The 25819-nt window shown below is 44.7% G+C and overlaps 2 protein-coding genes across 8 annotated transcripts in view; one reads left to right on the plus strand and one right to left on the minus strand.

Annotated features, from left to right (window-relative positions):
• Positions 1–12779, plus strand: part of WDR59 (WD repeat domain 59) — a 90803-nt gene extending 78024 nt beyond the window's left edge. For 6 of the 7 annotated variants that reach the window (XM_087971765.1, XM_087971761.1, XM_087971764.1 and 3 more), the window contains one exon: positions 11189–12779. In XM_087971765.1, coding sequence (XP_087827891.1) covers positions 11189–11424 — 236 coding nt within the window. In that variant the 3' untranslated portion in view covers positions 11425–12779. The remainder of the gene's footprint in view (positions 1–11188) is intronic. The other variant, XR_015750657.1, reaches the window with a different exon arrangement.
• Positions 12780–16610: 3831 nt separating this feature from the next.
• Positions 16611–25574, minus strand: LOC148129853 (uncharacterized). Its single transcript, XM_087971773.1, has 3 exons — positions 25419–25574; positions 22244–22461; positions 16611–17461 (listed from the first exon to the last, which is right to left on the minus strand). Exons 1-3 carry the CDS (start codon positions 25434–25436, stop codon positions 17359–17361), a joined length of 339 nt encoding a protein of 112 aa, XP_087827899.1. The 5' UTR covers positions 25437–25574; the 3' UTR covers positions 16611–17358.
• Positions 25575–25819: the final 245 nt, after the last annotated feature.

Here is a 25819-nt window from a genome sequence, read left to right on the forward strand (position 1 = left end):
TTGGTAGATCGGGGTATTCTAGCCTAGGCTACCTGCAGGGCCCTCCTAAAGGCAAGTTTTCTCCCCATCCCCCCCGTCCTTCCCCCCCATTTCTCTTCACCTCGTGTAGTTCTAATGAACGATGTGAGAAATGGCGGGGAAAAGCATGGTTTAAATAGGCCTAAATTTTGGGGGCGGGGCTTAATTTCACCTCATGCCTAGAAATCATGCTGGGCCTTCCTATTGGTGGAGGCCGTATTGTTGGAGAAACACGGTACTTTGAATAGTGCCAGGTTTGCCTCCAAGGCCATCACCACATCCATCGCTGCCCATAGAATGTTTTGGCTGAAGAGTTGGCAGGCAGATGGTCGGCGCAAGTGGAAGGTGGCCTCTTCGCCCACAAAAGGGGACAAGCTGTTTGGCGAGGTCCTGGAGCCACACCTGGTTGAAACCAGGGACAAAAAGTATCTTCCTTCTCTAAATAGATGCTCCGGTTTTAGGGCTGCTCCTTATAACCGTAGATCCTCTTACAGAGGAGAGGGCACTTCAGGGGCTCAAGGGTCCCAGAGGAGACCCTACAACCGGCAAGAACGTCCTCAGGATAGAGCAGCCCGTGACAGACCGCAGTACTCAGGCAAGCGGCCCTTTCGTGGGGTAGGAAGTCGCTTCATCAGACGCTCCCGATAAAGATAGCCATTGGGGGCAGATTATCCCATTTTGCTACCCAATGGGAAACTTCCACATCCGACGCTCGGGTGTTACAAACTGTTAGACAGAGTCTATCCCTCGAATTTCGATCCCCTCCTCCCAGATCTTTTGTACCTTGTTCGGTCTCCAGAATACCATCTCGTAGACGGTTGGTGGAACAAGCAATTCAACACCTGTTAGACAGCAGGGCCATTCAAAAGGTCCCCATTAACCAACAGGGCAAGGGATTTTATTCCCATCTGTTTGTGGTACCCAAATCTTCTGGGGGATGGCGAGCCATCTTAGATCTCAAAAGGCTCAATAAATTTGTTTTGTACAAGCGTTTCAGGATGCATTCACTACAGACTATCTTGGCCAGTGTCAGCGAGGGTGACTTCCTCACATCTATAGATCTCACTGAAGCTTATGTGAATTTGCCATTCACATAGGCAATACTTACGTTTCACTTACCAAGGCAAACATTTCCAATACAGGGCCATGCCTTTCGGATTGTCCTCTGCGCCCAGGGTTTTCCCTAAAATCTTAGCAGCCCTGGCAGCCTGTTTGAGGAGGATCCCCATTAGAGGGTTCAGTGTTACCCAGATGACATTTTAATCCAATCCTTTTCTAAGAACCAAGCCTTGTGGGATCTACAGACTACCATTACCATGTTACAAGACCACGGGTATTCCATAAATAAGAAGAAAAGTCATTTTTCTCCTACTACAAGTTTATTGCATTTGGGGGCTAACATAGATACATTTTCTTGCAAAGATTTTCTTTCACAAGAAAGGATAGACAGTTTGTTTTCTATGATCTTCCACCCTGGCTTCTCTATCCCAACTATTAGGGAAGATGATTTCCACCATCTCCATTGTGCCTTGGGCCAGGCTTCACCCCAGAAAGCTTCAATGGTTCCTTTTGCCTCGTCAGAAGGTGGCCAGGAGTCATTTGGCTGTTAGGGTTTCCGTCCCTACATCTGTCAAGAAGTCATTGTTGTTAAGCCTGGATTCCCCAACGGGTGTTAAGGAAAACAAACTAAACAGAATGTGCAGCGAAGTCAGATAGGAAGACAGGTAAATGTGTGAGATAAGTTTTATAGTTAACACGCAGTAAAAATACAGATACGCTTGTGCTATCAAAAATATAGTTTATTCCATTTAAGAATTATAGCATAGTCATTATAAACAGTCCATTAGTCATATACCAAATTCAGTCAAGTCTTGTCGAGGATACTCTAATTGCAAAGTCCGTGTCGAATAGCCAGTGTCAGTACACATATAATAAATCTGTCCAAAACTTATCTTCTCTCCGTTGAGAAATATCTTCAAAGTAATCCAACACTTCTTCTTCTCCCCGATCCAGCAAGAATGCAGTCTTCAATAAGCCAGCCAGTAAGAGCCAGAGAGTGCCTTGCTGCTTATATAGTACTTTTACAGCTGCACCCTTAATTACATTCCTTTAGCTTAAAGTCACATACACTTTATCTGACAAACCATGATTCATCATTTTATTATCTTTACCCAAAACAGTTAGGGTAAAACAATGTTATCCCTAACATTCTCCCCTTTTGGGTAATAATAATAAATATTACAATAATATATCCATTTACCCTTTCAAATCATAATTGTCACAACTCTCTTTAAATTTTACAACACCTTGTGCTTTTGTAAACTGGTCTGCAATATTTTCTTCCGTCATGCAGTACTCAAGTTTAATTAAACCATTTTTAACAGATTCTCTAACATTTAAGTACCTTAAATCAGTATGCTTTGATCTAGTCTTTACAGCAATATTAGTAGCTAATTGTATAGCTGCCTGGTTGTCCTCGTACACAATAATAGAATCTTTAACAGTTATACCCATGTCTAATAATAACTGTTTGTACAGAATTAAGTCAGTGCATAGTAATGACAGACATGAAAATTCTGCTTCCATTGTTGACAAGCTAATATGCTGTTGTCTGATTGACCTCCACCCTATTAGAGTCTTACCAAATAATATAGCCATCCCAGATGTTGATTTTCTAGTGTTTACGTCAGTTGCAAAACTTGCATCTGCATAGGCACTAAGATTCAAATCACCTTTTGGCTCTAGATACAATGCATGGTGCATTGTTCCTTTAAGATATCTTAAAATTCTCTTTAGTGCTTGCCAATGACATTGATGTGGATCATTATTAAATCGTGCCAGCTGATTAATACTATAAGCTATATCTGGCCTTGACCAATTGCTTATATATGATAAGCTACCAATCAAAGATTGATATATGGTCTTATCAAATTTGGGACTTTGAGCATCAATTTTGCAAATTTCCTGACTCATTGGAGTCTTTGCAGGCTTACAAAGTTCCATTTTATACAATTTAATTAATTGGCAAATTTTATCCTCTTGAGATATCTTAAATCCTTTCGTGGTTTTATTAATTGTCAATCCTAGATACTTTTTAATTTCACCTAAATGTTTTAATTTTATCTTTTTGGCTAATAATGAAATAATCTCAGTAGCTTCATTATTGGTCTTAGTAATCAAAGCAATATCATCTGTAAATAATAACAATAATGACACCGTTCCATTATTTTCTCTTTTAAACATACATGGATCTGCTAAACCAGATTTAAACCCTATATTGTTTAATTCTTTCACAATATATTGGTTCCATTCATAGCCAGATTGTTTCAATCCATATAAACTCTTCTTGAGTTTCCAACAATCATTGCTATTTACTTTATTATCTTTTATACCAACTGGTTTTTTCAAATATATTGTATGCTGCAATGGTGCATGTAGATATGCAGTTTCTACGTCTAAATGGTTAACAATATAATTATTCTTAGCTGCCCATACTAAAGCTGCTCTTAAAGTTGTAGCCTTAAGATTTGGTGCAAATACCTCATCATAATCAAATACATTTTGGTTAAATCCTTGTGCTACTAACCTAGCCTTATAAGTTACTTTCCCATTATTTCCAGTCTTTACTTTAAATATCCATTTGCACCCAATGTATTTTTCTCCTGGAGGTAATTTGGTTTCTTCATAAACCTTCATTTCCCTTAATGAATTTAACTCTTTTTCCATTGCCTTTTGCCAATTCTCCTGATCCTTTGCAGGATACATTTTAAGTTCATCTATGCTAGTAGGAACTTTATTTACTTGGCAAACAATACTTGCCTGATATCTATCAGGTGGTTTAGTTATACGCGTTGTGCGTCTAGGTATAATAGGACTTACAGGTGGACTTTCCTTTATTTCCTGTTCTTGACTATTCATCTCTTCTTGATCAATTATTTCCTCTTGATCTGTTTCTATTTGCTCTTCATGGACTTCTTCTTTAATTGGACTTTTCTTATAACTAGTCTTTTCTTTCTGCCTCTTGTGGGGTTCTATAATAACATCATTATCTGAATCTTGCTCTAATCTATTCCATCCTATATGTTCTAGGAATTCTGCACTAGCACTGCAGTATACTCTAGATGTACCTGGTTCCCAGAATCTATAAGATCTATGGTTTGCTTGATATCCAACAAAAATTAATCTTTTAGCTCTACGTTGTCCTTTGTGCCTGAGTTGTGTAGGGATATGCACCCATGCTGGTGCACCAAATGTGTGAATATAACTCAAATCAGGTTTCCTACCATGCCACAGAGTGAATGGTAATTCACCTGTTGTTGAATTTACAACATTGTTTAATATGTGATTACTACACATTATAGCTTCTCCCCACAAATTGTCAGGTAATCCAGAATCAGATAACATTGTCCTTCCCATTGATTGCAGTGTTTGGCCTCGTCTCTCTATAAATGCATTATGTTGAGGCCTATATGGTGCAGACTTTTTATGTTGAATACCTGCCATTCTAAGTCTATTCTGGAATTTATTATTTGTAAATTCCGCACCATTATCTGTTATAAGAGTTACTAATTTCTTTTTAGTTTTTCTCTCTGCAAATTTTAACCAATTAAAGAAATTTGTATACATTTCAGTTTTTCTCTTCATTAGAAAACAGAAACCATACCTAGAATAGTGGTCCATAATGCTTAATATGTATCTAGCACCACCTACACTTGGCTTTTTAGGACCTATTATATCGGCAAATACTACCTCTAAAGGCTCTTTGGTAGTAAATCCATCAACTCTATTTGCCGGTATAACTTTGCTTTTGTTTTGATTGATACTTTTTAAAATTTAAATGACCTAATCTTCGGTGTAACAAGTGAATACATTCATCATGAAGTTTCTTATTTTCATAAACTGTGTTAGCCAACTCTAAACCATTATCATTTAACACATATAAGTCACCTCTTGAAGATGCAGTAATTTTCTTACCTTCTTTTTGAATTAAACAAGTATCTCCCCTAAAGGTAACTATGTATCCTAATTTAACCAACATTCTAACAGAAAGCAAATTAAATTTAAGTTGAGGTACATATAACATTTTTATGTTCTCCTTTATACAAGAACAATGAGCTATACCTTCACCTTTTGCCTTCAGTTTCCAACCGTTTGCCAATGAGATATGCTGTGAACTCTTGGACATTTTTACAAATTTTTTGTTATCATTTGTAATACAGTGGGACGCACCACTGTCAACCACCCATAAATTATTCTTTACAACTCCATTACTATACATTGCTAACTCATAATTCTTATTTCTTCTTTGATGGCTTATAGCATTCTGGCTTGCATTCTGGCGCTTTGGTTTCTTACAAAATCTTGATAAATGTCCTCTCCCTCCACAATTAAAACACCTTTTAATTGCGTATGCAGTAGGAGATTCATTATTTTCCTTTTGAGGTTGCTCCCTCCTTAACTGATCTCTTTCAAGCCTTCTTCTGGCCTCTTCAATCAATCTGCCAGTGATATCAGTTAAATTTAGGCTTTCTTTAGGCAATATTTCAAGGGAAGTTACGTAGTCATCAAAACTTTCATCTAATGAAGATAGAATTATGTAGACCTGGTGTAGTTCAGAGAAAATTAACTCTTTCTCATGAAGTTCTTGAAAAATGCTTTTCATAGTATTCAAATGACTCAGCATATCACCATTCTTTTGGAGATACGTGCGGAAAAGCTTCCGTGTAAGATTTATGTGAGCACCAACGTTATCTCGAACATAAATCCTCCTCAGTTTTTGCCAACACCCAACAGCAGTTTGCTCTCCGCGTATATGAACAAGCTGCTGATCAGTTAAAGTTAATCCTATGATGCAAAATGCTTGTTCATTTTTCTCTTTAAATTCTTTTATCTTTAGACTATCTTCCCCATCTTCAGGATCCCATTCTTCTACGTTTGGTGGATTCTCAATTATGTTCCACAGACCTTCTCTTCGTAGAAGTAGACTACATTTCATAGACCATGAAACATAGTTTGTTCCATCCAGCTTGGATATAAGGGACAAACTTTGTAGACTGTCTTGTGCCATATTTCACTATATGGATATAAAACTATAATTGATAAAACACAGCTGTCTGTTTACTGTAACGTGTAACAACACAAAATCTCACTTTTTACATAAACCTGTTTTTATCCTAGTTAAACTGACTTTGCAGTCTCTCTGGGCCCATAACCAGTGTTAAGCCTGGATTCCCCAACGGGTGTTAAGGAAAACAAACTAAACAGAATGTGCAGCGAAGTCAGATAGGAAGACAGGTAAATGTGTGAGATAAGTTTTATAGTTAACACGCAGTAAAAATACAGATACGCTTGTGCTATCAAAAATATAGTTTATTCCATTTAAGAATTATAGCATAGTCATTATAAACAGTCCATTAGTCATATACCAAATTCAGTCAAGTCTTGTCGAGGATACTCTAATTGCAAAGTCCGTGTCGAATAGCCAGTGTCAGTACACATATAATAAATCTGTCCAAAACTTATCTTCTCTCCATTGAGAAATATCTTCAAAGTAATCCAACACTTCTTCTTCTCCCCGATCCAGCAAGAATGCAGTCTTCAATAAGCCAGCCAGTAAGAGCCAGAGAGTGCCTTGCTGCTTATATAGTACTTTTACAGCTGCACCCTTAATTACATTCCTTTAGCTTAAAGTCACATACACTTTATCTGACAAACCATGATTCATCATTTTATTATCTTTACCCAAAACAGTTAGGGTAAAACAATGTTATCCCTAACAATTGTTGTGGGGGTCTTCTCCAGCCTTGCATGCTGGATAAACATCCAAAGAACCTTCTCATATTGTCATCACCACAGATGCCAGCCTCTCTGGCTGGGGAGCCCATCTAGACTTTGACACAGGGCCTGTGGTTCCCCCTTTAGAAAAAGGGAAGAGTATGAATTGGTTAGAACTAAGAGCAGTCAGGTTTGCTCTCAAAACAATTTAGATCACACATATTTCATTCTCATGTCCTTGTCCTGACGGACAACACCACCAGCAAGGCGCACATTAATAGACAGGATACTGGCCCAGATGTCCTTGGTCCACGGACCTAGTGAACCTCTCGGGCTCCACTCCTTGGAGGATTACTCCTCTCAAAGTCTCTCTTCTCCAGGGAGAGGTCTCTCAGCCGGCCCCCCGTGGTTCCAACTGACCGCATGGCGGTTGAGCGGAGCGCGCTGAGGAAGCGAAAGGTTTCTGAGAAGGCCATCAGACCATCCTAGCAGCCAGAAGGCCTTCCACAAACAGAATTTACCAAGCAACTTGGAAATTTTTCTGCCGGTGGTGTTCAAAAACCAAAATTTCCCCCACTTTGGCCTCCGTGGCCAATATTTTGGACTTTTTCCAGGAGGGTCTCGACAAGGAACTCTCCGCTAATACTTAGCATAGACAGGGAGCAGCCCGTTTCTCAGTTTTGTTTTTGCATTGTAAAAGTTCCCTGCCTATAAGTCAGACTACTTGTAAATTTTTAAAAGGGGCTTCCAACATAAAACCACCCGTGGTTCACCGATTTCCCACTTGGGACCTTCCCAAAGTTCTAAAAGCTTTAATGTCCCCACCTTTTGATCCCCTTAAATCCATAACCTTGTATTTCCTCTCTCTCAAGGTGGCATTCCTCATAGCCATCACCTCGGCTAGGAGGATTTCGGAGTTAGCCGCTCTTTCTGTCAAGGAGAGCTTGTGTGTCTTCCACGCAGACGGAGTGGTGCTGCGCTTAGATCCCTCCTTTATTCCTAAAATCAAGTCCAGATTTCGTAGAGCACAGGAACTTGTCCTTCCCCATTTTTGCCCTGCTCCTTCCCACTCTCTCGAGCGATCTTGGCACACTCTGGATGTGCGGAGGGCTTTGAAGACTTACCTCAGGAGGACCCTTCCGTTCTGAGGGACGGAGGCCCTGTTTGTCTCATTGCAACCCAGTTCCTTGGGGTTGAAGGTGTCACCTACGACGGGTGGGCAGGTGGATTAGGGCCTGCATCTTACCACACGACGGCTCTTCCGATTCCAAGAGGGGTGACAGCACATTCCACCAGGAGTGCAGCAACAATGGCGGCCTGGGCTACCCAAGCCCCCATTGAGGAGATTCGCAGAGCGGCTACCTGGTCTTCTCCGTCTCCTTTTATCCGCCATTATCGCATTGATACCGTCGCTGCGGCGGATGCCGCTTTCGGCAGAAGAGTCCTGCAAAGTGTACATGAACACTGGTGTAAGCGGGACCAGACTTTTGACCTCCCTGGAACGAGCAGGCTTGGATAGGTCCCATCCTATCTGGACTCACGTAACCATAGACAGGAAAAGGAACAACGGCTTACCTGAATGTTCGTTTTCTGTCTGTGTGGAGTCTGTGATTCTGTCTATGATTCGTCTGGTCGGGGGTGGGCAAGGGGGGGGTGCCTTAATGTGCGTCTGCTTATTTGCTGTAGTTGAATCACGTCTCGTCTGCTTTGATGCTTCGTCGAAAGCTGGGGAGTGGCCACAGCAAAGGGGCGGAGCTTGAATTGGAGCAGACTCAGTCCTATTGGTTTAAGCTGAGATAACCCATCCTCTCTGGACTCACCTAACCATAGACAGAAAACGAACATTCAGGTAAGCCAATGTTCCTTTTCCAAAGCACCCGAAGGCCAGAGAAGGAATAATGGATGGAGACTGACCAAGGAGAGATTCAACCTGGAAGTAAGGAGGAATTTTCGGACAGTGAGAACAGTCAACCCATGGAACAGAAGTTGCCTTCAGAAGTTGTGGAAGTTTCATCCCTGGAAGCTTTCAAGAAGACACTGGACTGCCATCTGTCAGGAATGGTGTAGGGCAGGGGTGTCCAACCTTGGCAACTTTAAGACTTGTGGACTTCAACTCCCAGAATTCCTCAGCCAGCTTTGCTGGCTGAGGAATTCTGGGAGTTGAAGTCCACAAGTCTTAAAGTTGCCAAGGTTGGACACCCCTGGTGTAGGGTCTCCTGCTTGGGTGGGGGGTTGGACTAGATGACCTCCAAGCTCCCTTCCAACTATTAATCTGTTCCAACTGCCAGTGGGAGTCCACCTTGGCCCTCTTCCTTCATACCAAAGTTCCCAAGCTTCTTCGTCTTGTTGCCCCCCCCGGGGGAAAACCCCCTTCCTCCAGCGACTACATTCCTTTTCTAGATTCAGAGGCAGGAATGGGCAGGCCAGCAAGAAGGGGAAGAAGAGGGTCCAGCTGTTTTGCATTTGGGCTCTGTGGGAAAGGGGCTTCCTTCTGACCTCTGAACTTCTCTGCCCTGGAACCGGGAAGGTCCTGGAGGTCTCCCTCTCCCCTCCCCCACCCGCCCCCATTTCTGAAAACTTTCTTTTTTTTATTATGCAATTTCTTTGTTATATGTAAAAGTTCCATATCCACAATGGCAGTGTACTGTCTGGGTACAATTTCTTTTAAATACAAATAACAACCTTATGTACACATTAATTATAACCATTATTCACTCAATCTACTCACCATCATTTTCACTTATCCTTATTAAACATTTTCTATTATTTAAATAAACACTCTGTTCAGTTTTATCATGTAATTAGTTCATGTCAGATCTTACAAACATCACATTCATCACCATTATCCTCCAAATCAAATAATTGTATTTTCTTATCCTATTTATTTAACATTCATTATTTAATTGCACACTTCATTTTTGTTGACATATCCTATTTAATTTTAATTTTCTAACGTCTGCTTCTGTTTGCTAACCACTGATAAAATAGTTCACAAGTTAAAAAGTATTCTGTGTCCTTATCCTTAATCTTCAAAGTTAAATCTATCCATTTCAGCATATTATAATATTTTCTTTATTACATTTTCCTCTAGGTATATTTTCATGTTTCCAATTTTGTGCATACATAATTCTTGTTGCTGTTATCACATGTAAAATTAAATATGCATTTATTTTATTTTTACGGTACAATACTCACCAAAAACATTTCCAGTTTTAAATCTATTTCTTGTTTTATCATTCCTTCTAGCCTCTGTTTTATTTTTGACCAATATTTTTTTGCCAAAGGGCAAGTCCACCACGTACGACAAGAAACTTTCTGAAGGCAGCATCCCTTGAGGTGAGAGAGAGGGAGAATTGCCCCCCCCACCCTTTCCCCCCTCCCCTCACTACCTCGTGTTGTGCGCAATGCAAGCGACACAAGCCTTGTGTTCCTGCAGGCCATGTGGGCAGTGCAGCCTTGTGTTCCCGGGCAGCCTGGATTACTTAGTTAGTTTACTTTAGTGTCCTTGCACCGGATACAACGAAATCAAACACCCTCTTCAGTGCACAAAATGACCATGAAAATAAACACAAACAGACATCCTTCACATACCACATTAATTGCTTTGGGGGTGACATTTCTCTGCGGACCACCAAAATTTTCTCGCGGACCACCAGTGGTCCTCAGCCCACTGATTGGCGACCACTGATCTAGTCCAACCCCCCGCCCAAGCAGGAGACCCTACACCATTTCTAACAGGTGGCAGTCCAGTCTCTTCTTGAGAGCCTCCAGTGATGAAACTTCCACAACTTCTGTTCCATGGATTGGTTGGTCTCACTGTCAGAAAAGTCATATTTATTTCTAGGTTGAGTTTCTCCTTGATCAGTTTCCATCCATTATTTCTTGTCTGACCTGCAGGTGCCTTGAAAATAGCTTGACCCCTTCCTCCACTCTGGGGCAGCCCCTCAAATATTGGAAGGCTTGTCTCCCCTGGTCCTTCTCTTCACTACTAGCCATGCACAGTTCCTGCAACAGTTCTTTGTGCGTTTCAGCCTCCAGTCCCCTCATCATCCTGGTTGCTCTTCTCTGCACTCTTTCTAAAGTCTCAATATCCTTTTTATAGGGTGGGGACCAAAGCTGGATGCAATACTCTAGGTGTGGCCTTACTAAGGTTTTATAGAGTGGTGTTAGTACTTCCCTTGATCTCGATTGTATCCCTCTGTTAATGCAATTTAGGATTGCGTTGGCTTTTTTGGCTGCCACTGCACATGGCTGGCTCATATAAATGCTGTTTCAGAAGTGTTTCCTTCAAGTGTTTGGACCTTGCCCCCCCCCTTATTTTACTTGGGCTTAATTGTGACACCCCCTCTAATCACCCCCTCTAATCACCCCCCTCTCTCTCTCGCTCCCCTGCCAGAGTTTGGTGTTTTCTGCAGCTACTGCCGCAGCGAAGTGCGCGGCATTCAGTGCGCCATCTGCAAAGGCTTTGCCTTCCAGTGTGCCATTTGCCACGTGGCCGTGCGGGGCTCTTCCAACTTCTGTCTGACCTGCGGCCACGGAGGCCACACCAGCCACATGATGGAATGGTTCCGCACTCAGGAAGTCTGTCCCACGGGCTGCGGCTGCCACTGCTTGCTGGAGAGCACTTTCTGACAGCCCGTCTTCCGCAGCTGACTCGGATCTCTTCCAGGCCAGGTGATCTCCAGATGACCAGCATGAAAGGTCCCAGATGGCTTCCGACATGGATGGCCAGTCTCCTTGAGGGCGCTCTGGACAGGAGTGAGGTGCGGTGGCTGGCGGTCCCCTAACTTTTTGAGAAAGTTCTGTGCTAACTGAGCGGAAGAGAAGAGATAAACGGAAGCTGAAGAACAGCTTGGTGTGATGAAAAGTGCATAACAGAGGGATGGAGTCCTTCCCCAAAACATGTACTTCTTCTAGAAGGCCCTTCCGTTCAGTGACATTGCAACATCAGTTGCTTCTTTGGGTGGACCTCTTAAGGTCTTGATATTATATATGATCAGAGTGAACAAACCATTTTTACCAGGACGCAGAAAAAGTCTTCTCTCTTTGCGGTGTAGGTTGCTGGAATGAATTAGCATGTCCTTTGGGAAGACGGGAGTGCAGCATGGGTCCTGGGGCCATTGGAGAGGCTCACCTGTCCTGTGGCAGGTGTTTACTTTCTTCCTCACCTGCCACTGTAAAATCACCCCTTTTCCCCCCAAAGATGTTGAAACTGGAATTTGCTTCCCTGGAGTTGACTCATTTGACAAATGTAGGAGCAGATTATTATTTTTTGTTTTTTAAGGAACGACTTGGATTCTGAAATAGCAGGGCCAATATTTGGCTTTGAATTAACCATTTCAGGACTGAGCTGCCTGTGTTTTTGGTGCTGAAATCCACTTGGACCTGATGGAAACGGGGGGAGCCAGAAACCATATAAATTCTTCATGGTACCAACAGGAGTCTGGACTGAGAACCTCCCGCTTTGGACTAGATCCTTCGGTGCCTGAACTTCAGATTGCTGACCCTGTTCGGAGCATAGAGACCCTGTCAGAGTTTCCTTCAAGCCAAGAAGCTGAGGAAGTGTATTTTTATATGTTCACTTACTGTAATTAATAATTAAGAAAGTTTTATAAAATTTTTGTGTTCTGCAGCCTTTGAAGTTATTGGCAAATTTGGAGGAAGATTTAAACCTCTCTCCCTCCCTCCCTCAACATGATTAGCTGCCTTTTATTGAATGTATTTATTATTTATGATATATTAAGGCCCATCATGGCTCCTTTCAGCAAACTGGTCCACGGGGCTCTTTCTGTATAATAAGAGATGTAAAAAGAGGTGAGAGATGGCTTATTTGTACCAATAGAAGCAGTGGCTTCGGCCTGGAGTTGTGGACTCACAGTAAACTTTGCACCGTGTCAAGGGATGCACACCTGTATGGACACACACAATTTTCTTGCCATAAAGAGTAAGGAGTGAGACTGAATTGAAATAAACCCCCATCCAATAAATTGTGCCCTGCATAGAATTCTGTAGGATGTCCAGGGGAAGGCCTCTTCGTGCACGCTTGTCTCCAAGGAGGAACGGAGGAGCACAGGGAACCTTCAACTTACAGCCACAGTGGAGCCCAAAATTTCCAGTGCTAAGCAAGGCAGTTGTTCAGTAAGCTTTGCCCTATTTTACAACCCTTTCAGCCACACTTGTTCAGTGAATCACTGCAGTTGTCAAACAAATCACTGCAGATGTCAATTGAATCACTGCAGGTGTTAAGTGCAGTTGACAGGTGAATCACTGCAGTTCTCAAACATTGCAGGTGTCAATTGAATCTGTGGATGTTAAGTGAATCACTGCAGATGTTAAGTGAAACTGCAGTTAGGCAAATCACTGCAGATTTTGTGAATCACTGCATTTGTCAAATCACTGCAGATGTTAAACGAATCACTGCAGGTATCAACCGAATCACTGCAGATGTTAAGTGACTCACTACAAGATGTCAATCGAATCACTGCAGGTGTTAAGTGAATCACTGCAGATGTTAATCAAATAACCAGATGTTAAGTGAATCACTTCAGATGTTAAGTTAATCTGCACATGTTAATCAAATCACTGTAGATGTCAATAAAATCACTGCAGATGTTAATTGAATAACCAGATGTTGTGAATCACTGCAGCTGTTAAGCGAATCTGCAGACATTAAGCGAATCACTGCAGACGTTAAGCGAATCACTGCAGATGTTAAGTGCAGTTGTCAGGCAAAGCACTGCAGTTGTCAGGCAAAGCACTGAGATTGTCAAGTGAAGCACTGCACTCATTAAGTGAATCACTGCAGTTATTAATTGAGTCACTGCAGCTGTTCAGTTATTTTGTCTGCTGCACAACTTGCTCCCGCAACTACCTGGCTTCCATGGGCCGGAGTTGTTGAATTGGTTGCGGAGTCCTCTTTGTTTGGGGGGGGGCAGAGAAGCCGGGTGTCACGTCGGTCTCTCTTCCTCAGAAATGAGCCTCTCTTGGACCCTTTGGAGAGAGGCCTCGCAATGCTCCAGGCCTCTGCCTTCCTATTCCAGCTCTTTACTTGGGGTTATGGGCTGTTAGTACAGCAAATTGTACAACCGCAGCAAAAGGATGGCCTTCCTTGGGGCTCACTTTCGTTTATCACGAAGAAAAATAGACAGAAGACGAGGGATTCCAGGTGAAGCTTAGGCTGCAGAGATATATAGAAACACCCTCTTGTTCAATTGCATCCTGGGCCTGAAAAGATCTTCCCACTCTCCAATCTGGCGAGAGCCTGGTAGCAGAATCGTGGGATGCATTTCCCTCGGAGAGCGGCTACAAGTCCCAGGTGATGGCTGAGCCTGGTCGGGGTGGGATTCTACCAGTTCGCACCCATTCGCTAGAACCAGTTGTTAACATTCTAAGCAGTTCGGAGAACCGGTTGTTAGAAGAAATTACTGGCCTAATCCTGTAAGGAAGGCAGGAAGGAAACATTCTGGTGTTGCTTACAGAAATTGCCTCTCCGTTAACCCTTATTACATTCTTGGCAGGACTAGACTTCCTGTCTCAGGAACTTCTCTGGAGTTTTTTTTCCCCTTTGAATGGAGCAACCATTCAAAGTTACAATGGCACTGAAAAAAGTGACTTAGGACCATTTTTCACACTTACGACTGTTGCAGCATCCCCACAGTTATGAGTGGCCAGGCAAGGAGATGCGTGCCTCAATATGAGTGATGTTGAGTTGACCACGCCCAGCCAATAACATGACCACCAAGCCACATCCACCCAGTCACATGACCACCAAACCACGCCCACCAACTAAGCCACGTCCACAGAACTGGTTGTTAAAAAAATTGAATCCCACCCCTGAGCCTGGTTCTTATGGCAGGTGGTCCCGTGTGTCCAGCTGATTTCGGAGTAGCTCTGCCCAAACCCCCCTGGGCTTCCTACTACAGATGCAAAACTAGGGAGCTTCATGGTAGCCATCAGGCAGAGAATGTCCCCTGCCGCAGTTCATGCCACCGTTTTCATAACAGAAAAGAGCTTTTTACGTTCCTTTCAAAGGAGGAGAGAGTTTTGGAAAATTCATGGGATGAATTTTCATGGGAATTGATCCAATTTGAGAGTTTTGTGCTAATTCTGGGATGGAAATCAAGTGTGACCAGGGGTGGGTTTCTACCGGTTCTGTCCACCTCTGTAGAACCGGTAGCTCTGAAGAGCAGCAGACATAGAACTGGTTCTATGTCTGCTGATGTTTTGGCCCACCGGCCCACCTGGGCTCTTACCTGACCTTTATTTCCTGATTTTTCAACTTCAGCTGCCGAATGAGGCACAGCTGCAGTTAAAAAAAAGCAGGAAAAAAGAGCTTTTTGAAAGGCTGCTTCTCTGCACGCAGCATGCTGATGACGATTTACAGGCATGCGCCAGCAGCATGCAGGGAAGCACATCGTAAATCCCCAAACATCGTAAACGACCGAACTGGTAGTTAACCCTGTCAGAGCCCACCCCTGAGTGTGATATGTACATTTGGTATGCATTCTCCGGGAGTCAGGAAATTCTCTTGTTTTCGTTAAATGCAAAAATAAGACATCGTGGTAAGGCTCCAAGAGGCCTCCTTTTTAATAGCATGGCTAAGGTCATCACAGAGGGTCATCCTTTTTCTTTGCCAATTTTAGTCTCTGGCAAGGCTTCTCACACTAAGCGATGGTGTGCAAATGCAGATAAGGCTGCCTCTCTGCCTCTGAAAACCGCTTCGTTTTTTCTTCTTCTTTTCTTAAATGGGACTCTCTTCTAAATTGTTCACAACTTCCAAAGGGATTCTGGCCCACGGTTTGAAATCCCGGGATCAGGGGTGGGCTGCTGGGGGGGGATCTCAGGGGTTCGGGAGAGCCCCTATCTAAGATTCTGTGCAGTTCAGAGAACCCCCAAATCCCACTCCTGGCTGGCCCCGCCCCACCCCTCCCAGGAATCCCCACGCGGCCCGTTTTGGAGGCAGGTAAGTGCAGGGGGTGTGCAGATGCTCAGGGAGGGTGAAAAATGGGCCTCCCGGAAGTTCGGGAAGGCCAGAAACGGGCCTGTTTCCAGCTTCCAGAGAGCCTCCGGAGCCCACGGAGGGCCAAAACGCCCCCCCCCCCCGCCATGGTGCAGGAGGCCGACTAGGCCACGCCCACCATGGCCACGCCCACCCAGCAACCGGGCAGAGAACCCGTTGCTAAAAATTTTGAAGGCCACTCCTGCCCGGGATTATTAGGCAACAATTATTTTATCTCAAGAAGCGAGAGAAGAGACCGGACAGCCACTTATCTGAAATGGTATAGGTTCTCCTGCTTGAGCAAGGGGGTGGACTAGAAGACCTCCAAGGTCCCTTCCCGCTCTAGTCTATTCTACATTCTACGTTTGCTTGCCTGTTTCCCCCGCCCCAATCTGCCAAATATTTCTTAGGATTACTGAAAAACCGTACTAGCTCCAGCCCAGACAGGATTGGTTGAAGAAGCCCAGCAGCCTTAGAGAAGAGGAGAGAGGGGTGTCTTTCTCAGCCATTCCTGGACTGCTAAAGGGTTTCTGAAGTGCTAAAATGTTGAAAGGGGTGGGGAGCAGTCTCAGCTACCCCGTAAAATTTGGAAAACAAGCGGAACTCCATTCCAAAGAGGAAAAGCTAACCACGTTAGCAATATGGAATGGATATCCTGGAACGAAGTTTCTGAATGAACTCAGCCCACCTTACCTCTGAATGCACCGCAGAATTTGTTTAAATCCTTCCTCCAGATGTTCTAAGACAGGCTCTCCAACCTGGGCAACTTTAAGCCTTCAACTCCCAGAATTCCCCAGCCAGCAAAGCAATGGGGTGTATGCAGAGGGCCCAACACCACAATTTTTATTTCATTCTGCCCACAAGTTAAGACAACCCCAAGAAAGAGAACATCCTTTATAGTTTATAATTGCTTGATAAGTGCCTTCAGAATTAAACTAGATCATCCTATTATAGCCCAGAAGGAAACCAACCTGTGAATAAACCAGAATGCTTTGGGCTGTACACAGCAAAACCAAAACTATTCTAGATTAGGACTCTCCAACCTTGGCAACGTTAAGCCTGGAGGACTTCAACTCCCAGAATACCCCAGCCAGCTTTAAGCCTGGAGGACTTCAACTCCCAGAATTCCCCAGCCAGCTTTAAGCCTGGAGGACTTCAACTCCCAGAATTCCCCAGCCAGCTTTAAGCCTGGAGGACTTCAACTCCCAGCTTTGCTGGCTGAGGAATTCTGGGAGTTGAAGTCCTCCAGGCTTAAAGCTGGCTGGGGAATTCTGGGAGTTGAAGTCCTCCAGGCTTCAGGCTTAAAGTTGCCAAAGTTGGAGGCCCCTGTTCTAAGACTTCAGCTTCCCTAATCCCCCTCTACATTTGGAGGGCGCCCAGTTGGGGAATTGGCAGCGCTGATATCGAGGCCTTTTCCTGAATTGTGAGGAATTCTGCCCATCTCTGGTTAGGAGCCAAGCCAGGGTTTGCTTCCCTGAAACGGTGGGAGGGGAATCGGAGGGAGCCCAAAAGAGGGAACGGGGGCCAGGCTAAGCTCTTCCTGCTGGGCCCCTTGGTTTTCGGGAGCTTTATGCCACGCAGGGAGGGTCAGGAGTACGTTTCAGCTGGAAGCAGGAGAGGCAGTGCTGGTCCGAAGACTGGGATTCTGTGGAAGAACTGCTGGAACGGCTCCTAGAAGGTATGAGGGGAGAGGGAGGGGCGCCAAGATAAGTCATCAGATAATGAGACAATCTCTTATCAGTAAGAAACGTGACTTACTTGCGTTACAAACCTTTCTCCATCCCAAACGGAAACCTGGTATGCTGCAACATGTCTTTAGGAAGGGAATTTAGAATTATAATAGAGTTGGAAGGGGCCTTGGACGTCTTCCAGTGATGAAGCAACCACAATCGCTGATTAATTTTTCTAATTGTCAGGAAATTCCTCCTTAGTTCTGGATTAGATTCCTGCAACCATTTGAAGAATGGTTGCAGGAACTGAGTATGGCTAGTTTAATGAAGAGAAGGACTAGAAGTGAAATTGTCGTTAAAAGGTAAAAGTAAAGGTTCCCCTCGCACCTACGTGCTACTCATTTCTGACTCCAAAAGGTGGTGCTCATCTCCGTTTCAAAGCCGAAGAGCCAGTGGTGTCCGAAGACGTCTCCATGGTCATGTGGCCGGCAGGACTAAACGCCTTCGAAGGCGCACGGAACGCTGTTCCCTTCCCACCAAAGGAGTCCCTATTTTTCTACTTGCATTTTTTACATGCTTTCAAACTGCTCAGTTAGCAGAAGCTGGAACAAGTAACAGCAGCTCATTCCGTGATGCGGCGCTAGGGATTCGAACTGCTGACCTGCCAATCTTTTTCATCGACAAGTCTTAGCCACTGAGCCACCGCTTCTCAAAATTGTAGTAGTCTTCCAATATTTCAAGAGCTGTCAAAGACAAGAAGCGGGGAAATCACCCTATTCTGCCCAAAGGCCTACCTGAAAAACAACCTTCTCCCTTATGATCCTCACCCCAAATACATCGGGGTAACTTTGGATTAGATTCTCTCCAGGGGTGGGATTCAAATTTTTTACAACCAGTTCTGTGGGTGTGGCTTAGTTGGTGGGCGTGGCTTAGTGGTCATGTGACTGGCTGGGTGTGGCCAACTCAACATCACTCACATCGAGGCACACATCTCCTCGCCTGGCCTCTCATGACTGTGGGGATGCTGCAACAGTCGTAAGTGTGAAAAAGGGTCATAAGTCACTTTTTTCAGTGCCATTGTCACTTTGAATGGTCACTCCATACAAGCAAAGTACCAGCAAAGGAGGGGGGAAAAAACTCCAGAGAAGTTTCTGAGACAGGAAGTCCAGTCCTGCCAAGAATGTAATAAGGGTTAACGGAGAGGCAGTTTCTGTAAGCAACACCAGAATGTTTCCTTCCTGCCTTCCTTACAGGATTAGGCCAGTCATTTCTTCTAACAACCGGTTCTCCGGACTGCTTAGAATGTTAACAACCAGTTCTATTGAATAGGTGCGAACGTGTAGAATCTCACCCCTGATTCTCTCCTATAAGAAACACCTAGAGAACATGTCCACTAAAATAAATACCAGGAACAACTTACTCCAGAAACTAAGAGGATCAAGATGGGGAGCTGAGCCTCTACTCATAGAATATCAGCACTAGGGTTGGTCTATTCCACAGCTGAATACTGCTCCCCCATTTGGCTTAATAGCTGCCAAGCTAGCAAGATTGATGCTAGACTAAGTGATACCATGAGGATCATAAGCAGCTGCATAAAATCTACTCCTGCTTGCTGGCTCCTCATCTTGAGCCACATCACCAGCTCAGTGGTGGGATTTAATTTTTTTTTACTACCAGTTCTGTGGGCGTGTCTTGGTGGACGTGGCAGGGGAAGGTTACTGCAAAATCCCCCTTCCCTCCCCACCCCACTAACCTGCTTTCCAGCTCCGTTCTCCTGTGCAGGGCAACCAAAGGAGACCCAGCCGATCAGCTGGGACTCAATGGGAGGCAGAGAAGAGATGGAGTTGGCGGGGCCACTCAGAGGTGGGATTTGCCGGTTCTCCGAACTACTCAACATTTCCGCTACCAGTTCTCCGGAATTGGTCAGAACCTGCTGAATATCACCTCTGCTCCAGATATATGGAAGCAGGAACCCTTAGTGAAGGAGTACAACAAAATTATGTGAAACCCACTTCTTCCTGGGCACACTGATCTTCCTCATCTATGAATTGACAGGGTTGGGAGTTTTCCATGGAAGGTTGGAATTTTCTTATGAAAACGTTGTATAACGTCCATATATGGGAAACAGGAAGTGTTATGAAACCATGTGATTTGATAAACCTATATAAGCTGTATTCACTAAATGGGAGTGTCCCCTTTTCTCCTAAACGTGGATTTTGAGTCAAGGGGTCCATACTGCAGTATTTTCCTTAATAAGCATCCTATGGATCAGATTATCAAAAGTCTGTTGATTCATTTTTATGTACTTCTCACATTCCAAAAGTGTTTTCCAAAAGGCAACTGGACTTTCTTGTTTTTTTTTCCCCTTGAAAATGTGTCACTTCTCATCCCAGAAGCTCCTTCGGTTCTGGCTGGGTGGTGGAGAAGGGAAGGGTTTGTATTCCTTAGCAGTTAAGATATGCAGAGTTAAGACGTACAGACTTCAATTCCCAGAATTCCCCAGCCAGCAGGCCTGGACTTCAACTCCCAGAATTTTGGGGTTCTCTTGTTGAGGCCCACACACCTTAAAGCTGCCAAGACTGAGAAGCATTGCATTAAGCTATCGTGATTGGTTTCAAATGGCTTAGCATATTTGGGGTAGTCTATTGAAGAGAAGGACCAGGAGAGACAGGATAGCAGTCTTCTAATATTTGAGGGGCTGCCACAGAGAGGAGGAGGGGGGTCAAGCTATTCTCCAAGGCCCCCGAAGGCCAGACAAGGAATAATGGATGGAAACTGAACTAGGAGAGATTCAACCTGGAAATAAGGAGGGATTTTCTGACAGTCAGAACAATCAACTAATGGAACGGAAGTTGCCTTCAGAAGTTGTGGGAGCTTCATCAATGGAGACTTTCAAGAAGAGACTGGATTGCCACCTGTCAGAACTGGTGTAGGGTCTCCTGCTTGGGCAGGGGGAGTTGATTAGATTACCTGCAAGGTCCCTTCCAACCAGGAGTTGGATACGACCAGGGTTAACGGTTCGGGATTTATGAGCTTCTCTGCCCGCTGTGAGTCGCGCGCCTGTCAGTTGTCATTAGCAAGTCATTAGCACTCCGCTGCTGCCAAGAAGCAGCCTTTGAAACAGCCCTCTGTTCTTGGTTTTTCAACTGCAGCTGTGCCTCGTTTGGCAGCTGAATTTGAAAAATCAGGAAATAAAGATCAGGTAAGAGCCCAGGTGGGTGGGTGGGCCAAAACATCAGCAGACATAGAACCGGTTCTCTGTCTGCTGCTCTTCAGAGCTACCGGTTCTACAGAGGTGGACAGAACCGGTAGAAACCCACCCCTGCTTCCAACTCTGTTAATTTGTAATAATCTGTAATAATATTTGGGCTAATCTAAGCTATGGCGGTTTAGTCACACTTTGTTTAACCTGTGCATAATGCAAGGCAGAAACCCATTGAATATGCTGCTGCTCTAGTAAGATTCTTGGGTTGCCACCCTTGTCTCGGAGCCCAACGACCAATGTTAGCTGGGCAGGTTCCATCTGCTCCAATCCTGCTCTAGGGAAAATCGGGTCTTGATGGTTTCACACCTAAACGCAACCCTTTGTAACTCCTCTACTACTACGGAACAGAGACCAGGCGAAGGAATTGCAGTTCAGGGGCTTCCTCTCCCAGTGGCCCAAAGTGGAGTAAGAACCTCTACCACCCCCGTCTCCCAGATGCATAAATCCTACTCCTTTGGGCTACTGTTTCCCTATTTTGCTCCTCCTCATGGGTTGGATAGCAGAGATGGGTCTCCGCAGTGGTGGGATTCTACCAGTCCAGCCCGGTTCAGCTCCAAAAACCATCTGGGAGCAAACCGGTTTGCTCTGACGATCAACTGCTGGGCCCACCTGGCTCCATATTGATCTTTATTTTCTGCTTTTGATGCTAAGCTGCATTGCGTGGCATAGTGGATTGCCGTGCGTCAGCTGTTGAAGAAACAGGGAGAATGCAGGAGCACAGGAGAAGGTCAGCAGGGAAGCCTCTGCACATGTGCAAAGCGCGTGTTTGCCAGCACATACGCAAGGGGCACGTGCGTGTGCAAAGCACGCCCACCAAGCCACGCCTACTGAACCAGTGGTAAAACAATTTGAATCCCACCACAGGGTCTAGGACAACTCGCCTCGGCCAACTCGCCACGGAACAAGAGTTGTGTAATATCAAAGAAAAGGTGGGATGGAATCACGAAAGAAAGGGTGCAAAAGGAGAGGCAGAAGGAACTGTGAATGACAAAAACTAGAATATTTTTTTTTATTTTAATTTAAAGAATGAAATTGAATTGTTGAATTGTCCTGCAGTGACTTGCCCCACTCTGAGTTGGCCATGATGAGTTGTCCTGCCGCGAATTGGCTATGGTGAATTGGCTGTGGCAAGTTGATCATGGCCAGTTGTCCCATTTGGGGCAGAGACGGCCTACGCTCCAGTGGTGGGTTTCAAAACTTTTTCCTACGAGTTCGCTGCGTGTGCAGCGTTTGCCACTCACCTTCGGCTGCAAGCCCTGTGTGTAAACCAGCCGGTGTGCAGCAACCCTTTGTGCCACGCGAAGCAACTGAGGTGGAAAAGCAGGAAACAAGGGTCAGTATAAAGCTGGGGTGGGTTAAACGGCTCAGCAGCTGATCGTCGGAGCAAACTGGTTCACTCACAGATGATCTTTGGAGCTATCAGTTCAGCTGAACCGGGCTGAACCAGTAGAATACCACCACTGCTATGCTCCCCCTCAGGATGCAATGGTCAATTTTTTTTGAGGGGATGGCCCTCACCTTTGTTGACCGGGAAGTTGCTTCCTCTTGGCATCCCGCAGGTTCAGCTGCCTTAAGATGCGAATCAGCTGGTTGATCTGCCGTAGTGTCATTTCTGGAGCCTGGCACGCCAGCCGCTGCCGCTGGCTGATCAGGCAAGGAGGATTGGCGAAGAGGGAGAAGTAGCTGTTTCGGCCCAGAAGCTGCACGGCTTGCTTGTTCTTGTAGCAGGAGGCATACTGGGCACCACAGGAGAAAGTCAGAGGAGTTTAAGGGGTTAGGACCGTCTGTTTCTTTTTGCCTCTAATTCACATTTGTGTATTGCAAAGTCTTGCTTTTCCATGCCTCATTTCTATGGGAGCATCAGATTTTCTTTTAAATTCGAGGCATGCAACTCCAAACAAGGATTTTTGCACTTTTACGCAATATACGGTTTTTGCAAATAACTATATCTAAAAGTCTAAGGGAATCTTTTTCCTCCTAAGAACACATTTAAACTATGCAGGTAGTCCTCAACTTACAACAGTTCAAAGTTACAATGGCACTGAAAAAAACTGAGTTATGACCGTTTTTCACACTTATGACCATTGGAGCATCCCCCCGTGGTCATGTGATTTACATTTGGATGCATAACAATTGACTCACATTTATGACAGTTGAAGTCTTCCCGGGGTCATGTGATCCCTTTTGTGACCATCTGACAAGCAAAGTCAATGGGTAAGCCAGATTAATTTAACTAACTTAACAACTGCAATGATTCACTTAACGACTGTGGCAAAAACAGGTCATAAATTGGGACAAAACTCACCTAACAATACTCTTACTCAGCAACATAGGTTTTGGCCTCAGTTGTGGTCATAAGTCAAGGACTACCTGCACTGAAAGTACATCACAGAATTTAGGACCTGCATATTTCATGCTTTGTGTGTTAAGTGTGATGACCCAGGGCGGGATACAAAATAAACACAGTCACGAAAACAGGTGAAGCCCCTTTTATTCCTTCACTTTGCTTCAAAGCTCCAAATATCCTTGACTGGAGACAAAAAACTCCCCCACGAGCAGTTACGAAAATGAGGAAATGCCATTTAAAATAAAAATGCCTATAAATTATAAAGAGTAAAAACAACACAAACCACACTGAAGCAATTAAGGGAACCAGGCAAGATAAGGGCTTGAAGACGTCCACAGATATCGGAACACACACTGGGAAGGAGACCAAACTCAGAGAGGAATGACAGACTAGAGATATTTCCATGCTTTGTTTCCAGCACTGGCCCATATGCATGTCCGTCCTTTTAACCAGTTCTCACAGCTGCAGCCCATGAAGAGGATCAAGGCACTTTCCTCCCCTCCACAGACCATGCCATTCACGTCTCTCCCTTATCCTCTCCTGCCTGCGTGCCCTAGGATGGAGAAGGGATGGGCCTGGGTCCTCCTCTGACTGCCCAGCCGGCCTCTGCCCTTCCCCAGCCTCCTCCACAACCTCCGGAGCCACACCTCCACTCCCTGTCGGCTGTTCCTCCTCTCCCTCGGAGTCAGTCTCCAATAGGGGCATGATAGTGAGTTTGAAATGCAGAATTAGCTATGTTTGTAGTCAGACGGGAACCAGATGAACTCCCTAGTTAGAGCAGCCAAGGACCTACTCAAAATCAAAAGAGCATAGCTGGACGTTGTTGCATCTTTTATTCATGCCTTTTCCCTAATTCTCAGCACCAGGAGACCACTTGGGGGGGGGGGGAGAGTCTGCAAAACCGCCCTCCCTTTAATCTTTCTCCAATAAGTTAGCTCCTTGGAGAACAACAGGGCATTGTCTAGACTCTGGAGGATCCAAGGAGCTGCAGTCCCAACTGGATTGGGAAGGCTGCACTACCCAGAGCCACGAAAAGCAGCTGTGTTGCAGAAGTTTTGTCCGGGATGGCCTTGAGCAGGGGGTTGGACTAGAACAGCTTGGGGGCCCCTTCAAGCTCTATGATTCTAAGATCCTTGCTCTGAGCCAAGCTCCAAAGTCTTTTTACATATACACATATAGACTGGGTGAAACCAGGCTCAATAGCAGTAACTGTGAGAGGGATCTTAGTGGACAACCAGCTAAATAGGAGCCAGCAGTGTGCAGCAGCAGCCCAAAAAGCCAATGCAATCCTAAGTTGTATTAACAGAGGGATACAGTCAAGAACAAGGGAAGTACTAATACCACTCTATAAAGCCTTAGTAAGACCACACCTAGAGTACTGCATCCAGTTTTGGTCACCACATTATAAAAAAGATGTTGAGACTCTAGAAAAAGTGCAGAGAAGAGCAACCAGGATGATTAGGGGACCGGAGGCTAAAACATACAACGAACGGTTGCAGGAACTGGGCTTGGCTAGTCTAGTGAGGAGAAGGACCAGGGGAGACACAATAGCAGTCTTCCAATATTTGAGGGGCTGCCACAGGGAGGAGGAAGGGATCAAGCTATTTTCCTGAAGGCCAGACAAGGAATAATGGATGGAAACTGAACAAGGAGAGATTCAACCTGGAAATAAGGAGAAACTTTCTGACAGTGAGAACAATCAACCAATGGAACAGCTTTGCCCTCGGAAGTTGTGGGAGCACCATCATTTGAGACTTTCAAGAAGAGATTGGACCGCCATTTGTCAGAAATGGTGTAGGGTTTCCCACTTGGGCGGGGGGTTGGACTAGATGACCTACAAGGTCCTTTCCAACTCTGATTATCTGTATCTGTATTTTTCCGACAGCCTCTCCTAAGTGCCTTCCAGTTTCCCTTGCAGCCTTCCTAACTTTGATTTTAAAAAAATGAACAACATCCAATTGAAGTTGGAGGGTTTTCATTCATTGTCCATATTAGGATTGTGAAAAACTTAATATTTTCAAAGTTCATTAGACCTATCACCTGCAATTTTGCACTTCCATGCAAATGGAGGGTTGGGTACACATTTATACATTTCAATGGACATTTGTTTGTCTGCGTGCATCGACCAAATTCTTGGATCCTAGCCACGAGAAAAGAATACGCAGGTCCCCAAATCTTGAAGGGCTCTCAGGGTGCATTTTAAAGGAAAGGGGGGAAGGTTGCAAACAGGTAACATAACCTAGCTAGAAGACAAATGGCAGAAACATTTGATCACATTCCACTGATGGAGAAACATGGATAAGAAATGCAATACAGAAAGAGGTAGAGGAAAAAGTAGTTTCTTACTGGAACAAATGTGGCCATTTTTCCTTGTAGCAGGAGAGATCTGAAGGGTGGGTGGGTTGGTTGGTTGGTTGGTTGACAGTTGAAGCCTTGAGAGAATCAGCTGTCCCAATTTATAGGCTCACGCCAACACTGTGCAACAGATCCAGAGAGGACCTAACTGCTCTGCCCTGCTGCCTTCCCTCCCTCCCTCCCTCCCTCCCTTCCCCTCTCATGTTCCAGGTGATTTCTTCCTTTATCAGGTTTCTGCAAGATGGGCCTTTGGCCGCCTAGGCTGGCTCAGATTACTCAGGAAGGGGGAGGGAAGGGAATATGAATTAATGATGGCCTTCCATATTTAATCAAATCGAAGCAACCTGGCAGGCAAGGGGGTCTTTCGGGCTGACACGAGAAGAGAGAGAACG

Source organism: Notechis scutatus, chromosome 9, assembly GCF_049901735.1.
Source record: "Notechis scutatus isolate UNSWTSFEM ecotype Mainland chromosome 9, rNotScu1.2, whole genome shotgun sequence".
Taxonomy (NCBI): Eukaryota; Metazoa; Chordata; class Lepidosauria; order Squamata; family Elapidae; genus Notechis; species Notechis scutatus.

Coding starts and splice junctions, on each gene's coding strand:
- LOC148129853 (XM_087971773.1), bottom strand. Junction 17,462..22,243: donor CAACTTCCCGGTCAACAAAG/GTGAGGGCCATC, acceptor CATACCTTCTAG/GAGCCGTTCCAGCAGTTCTT.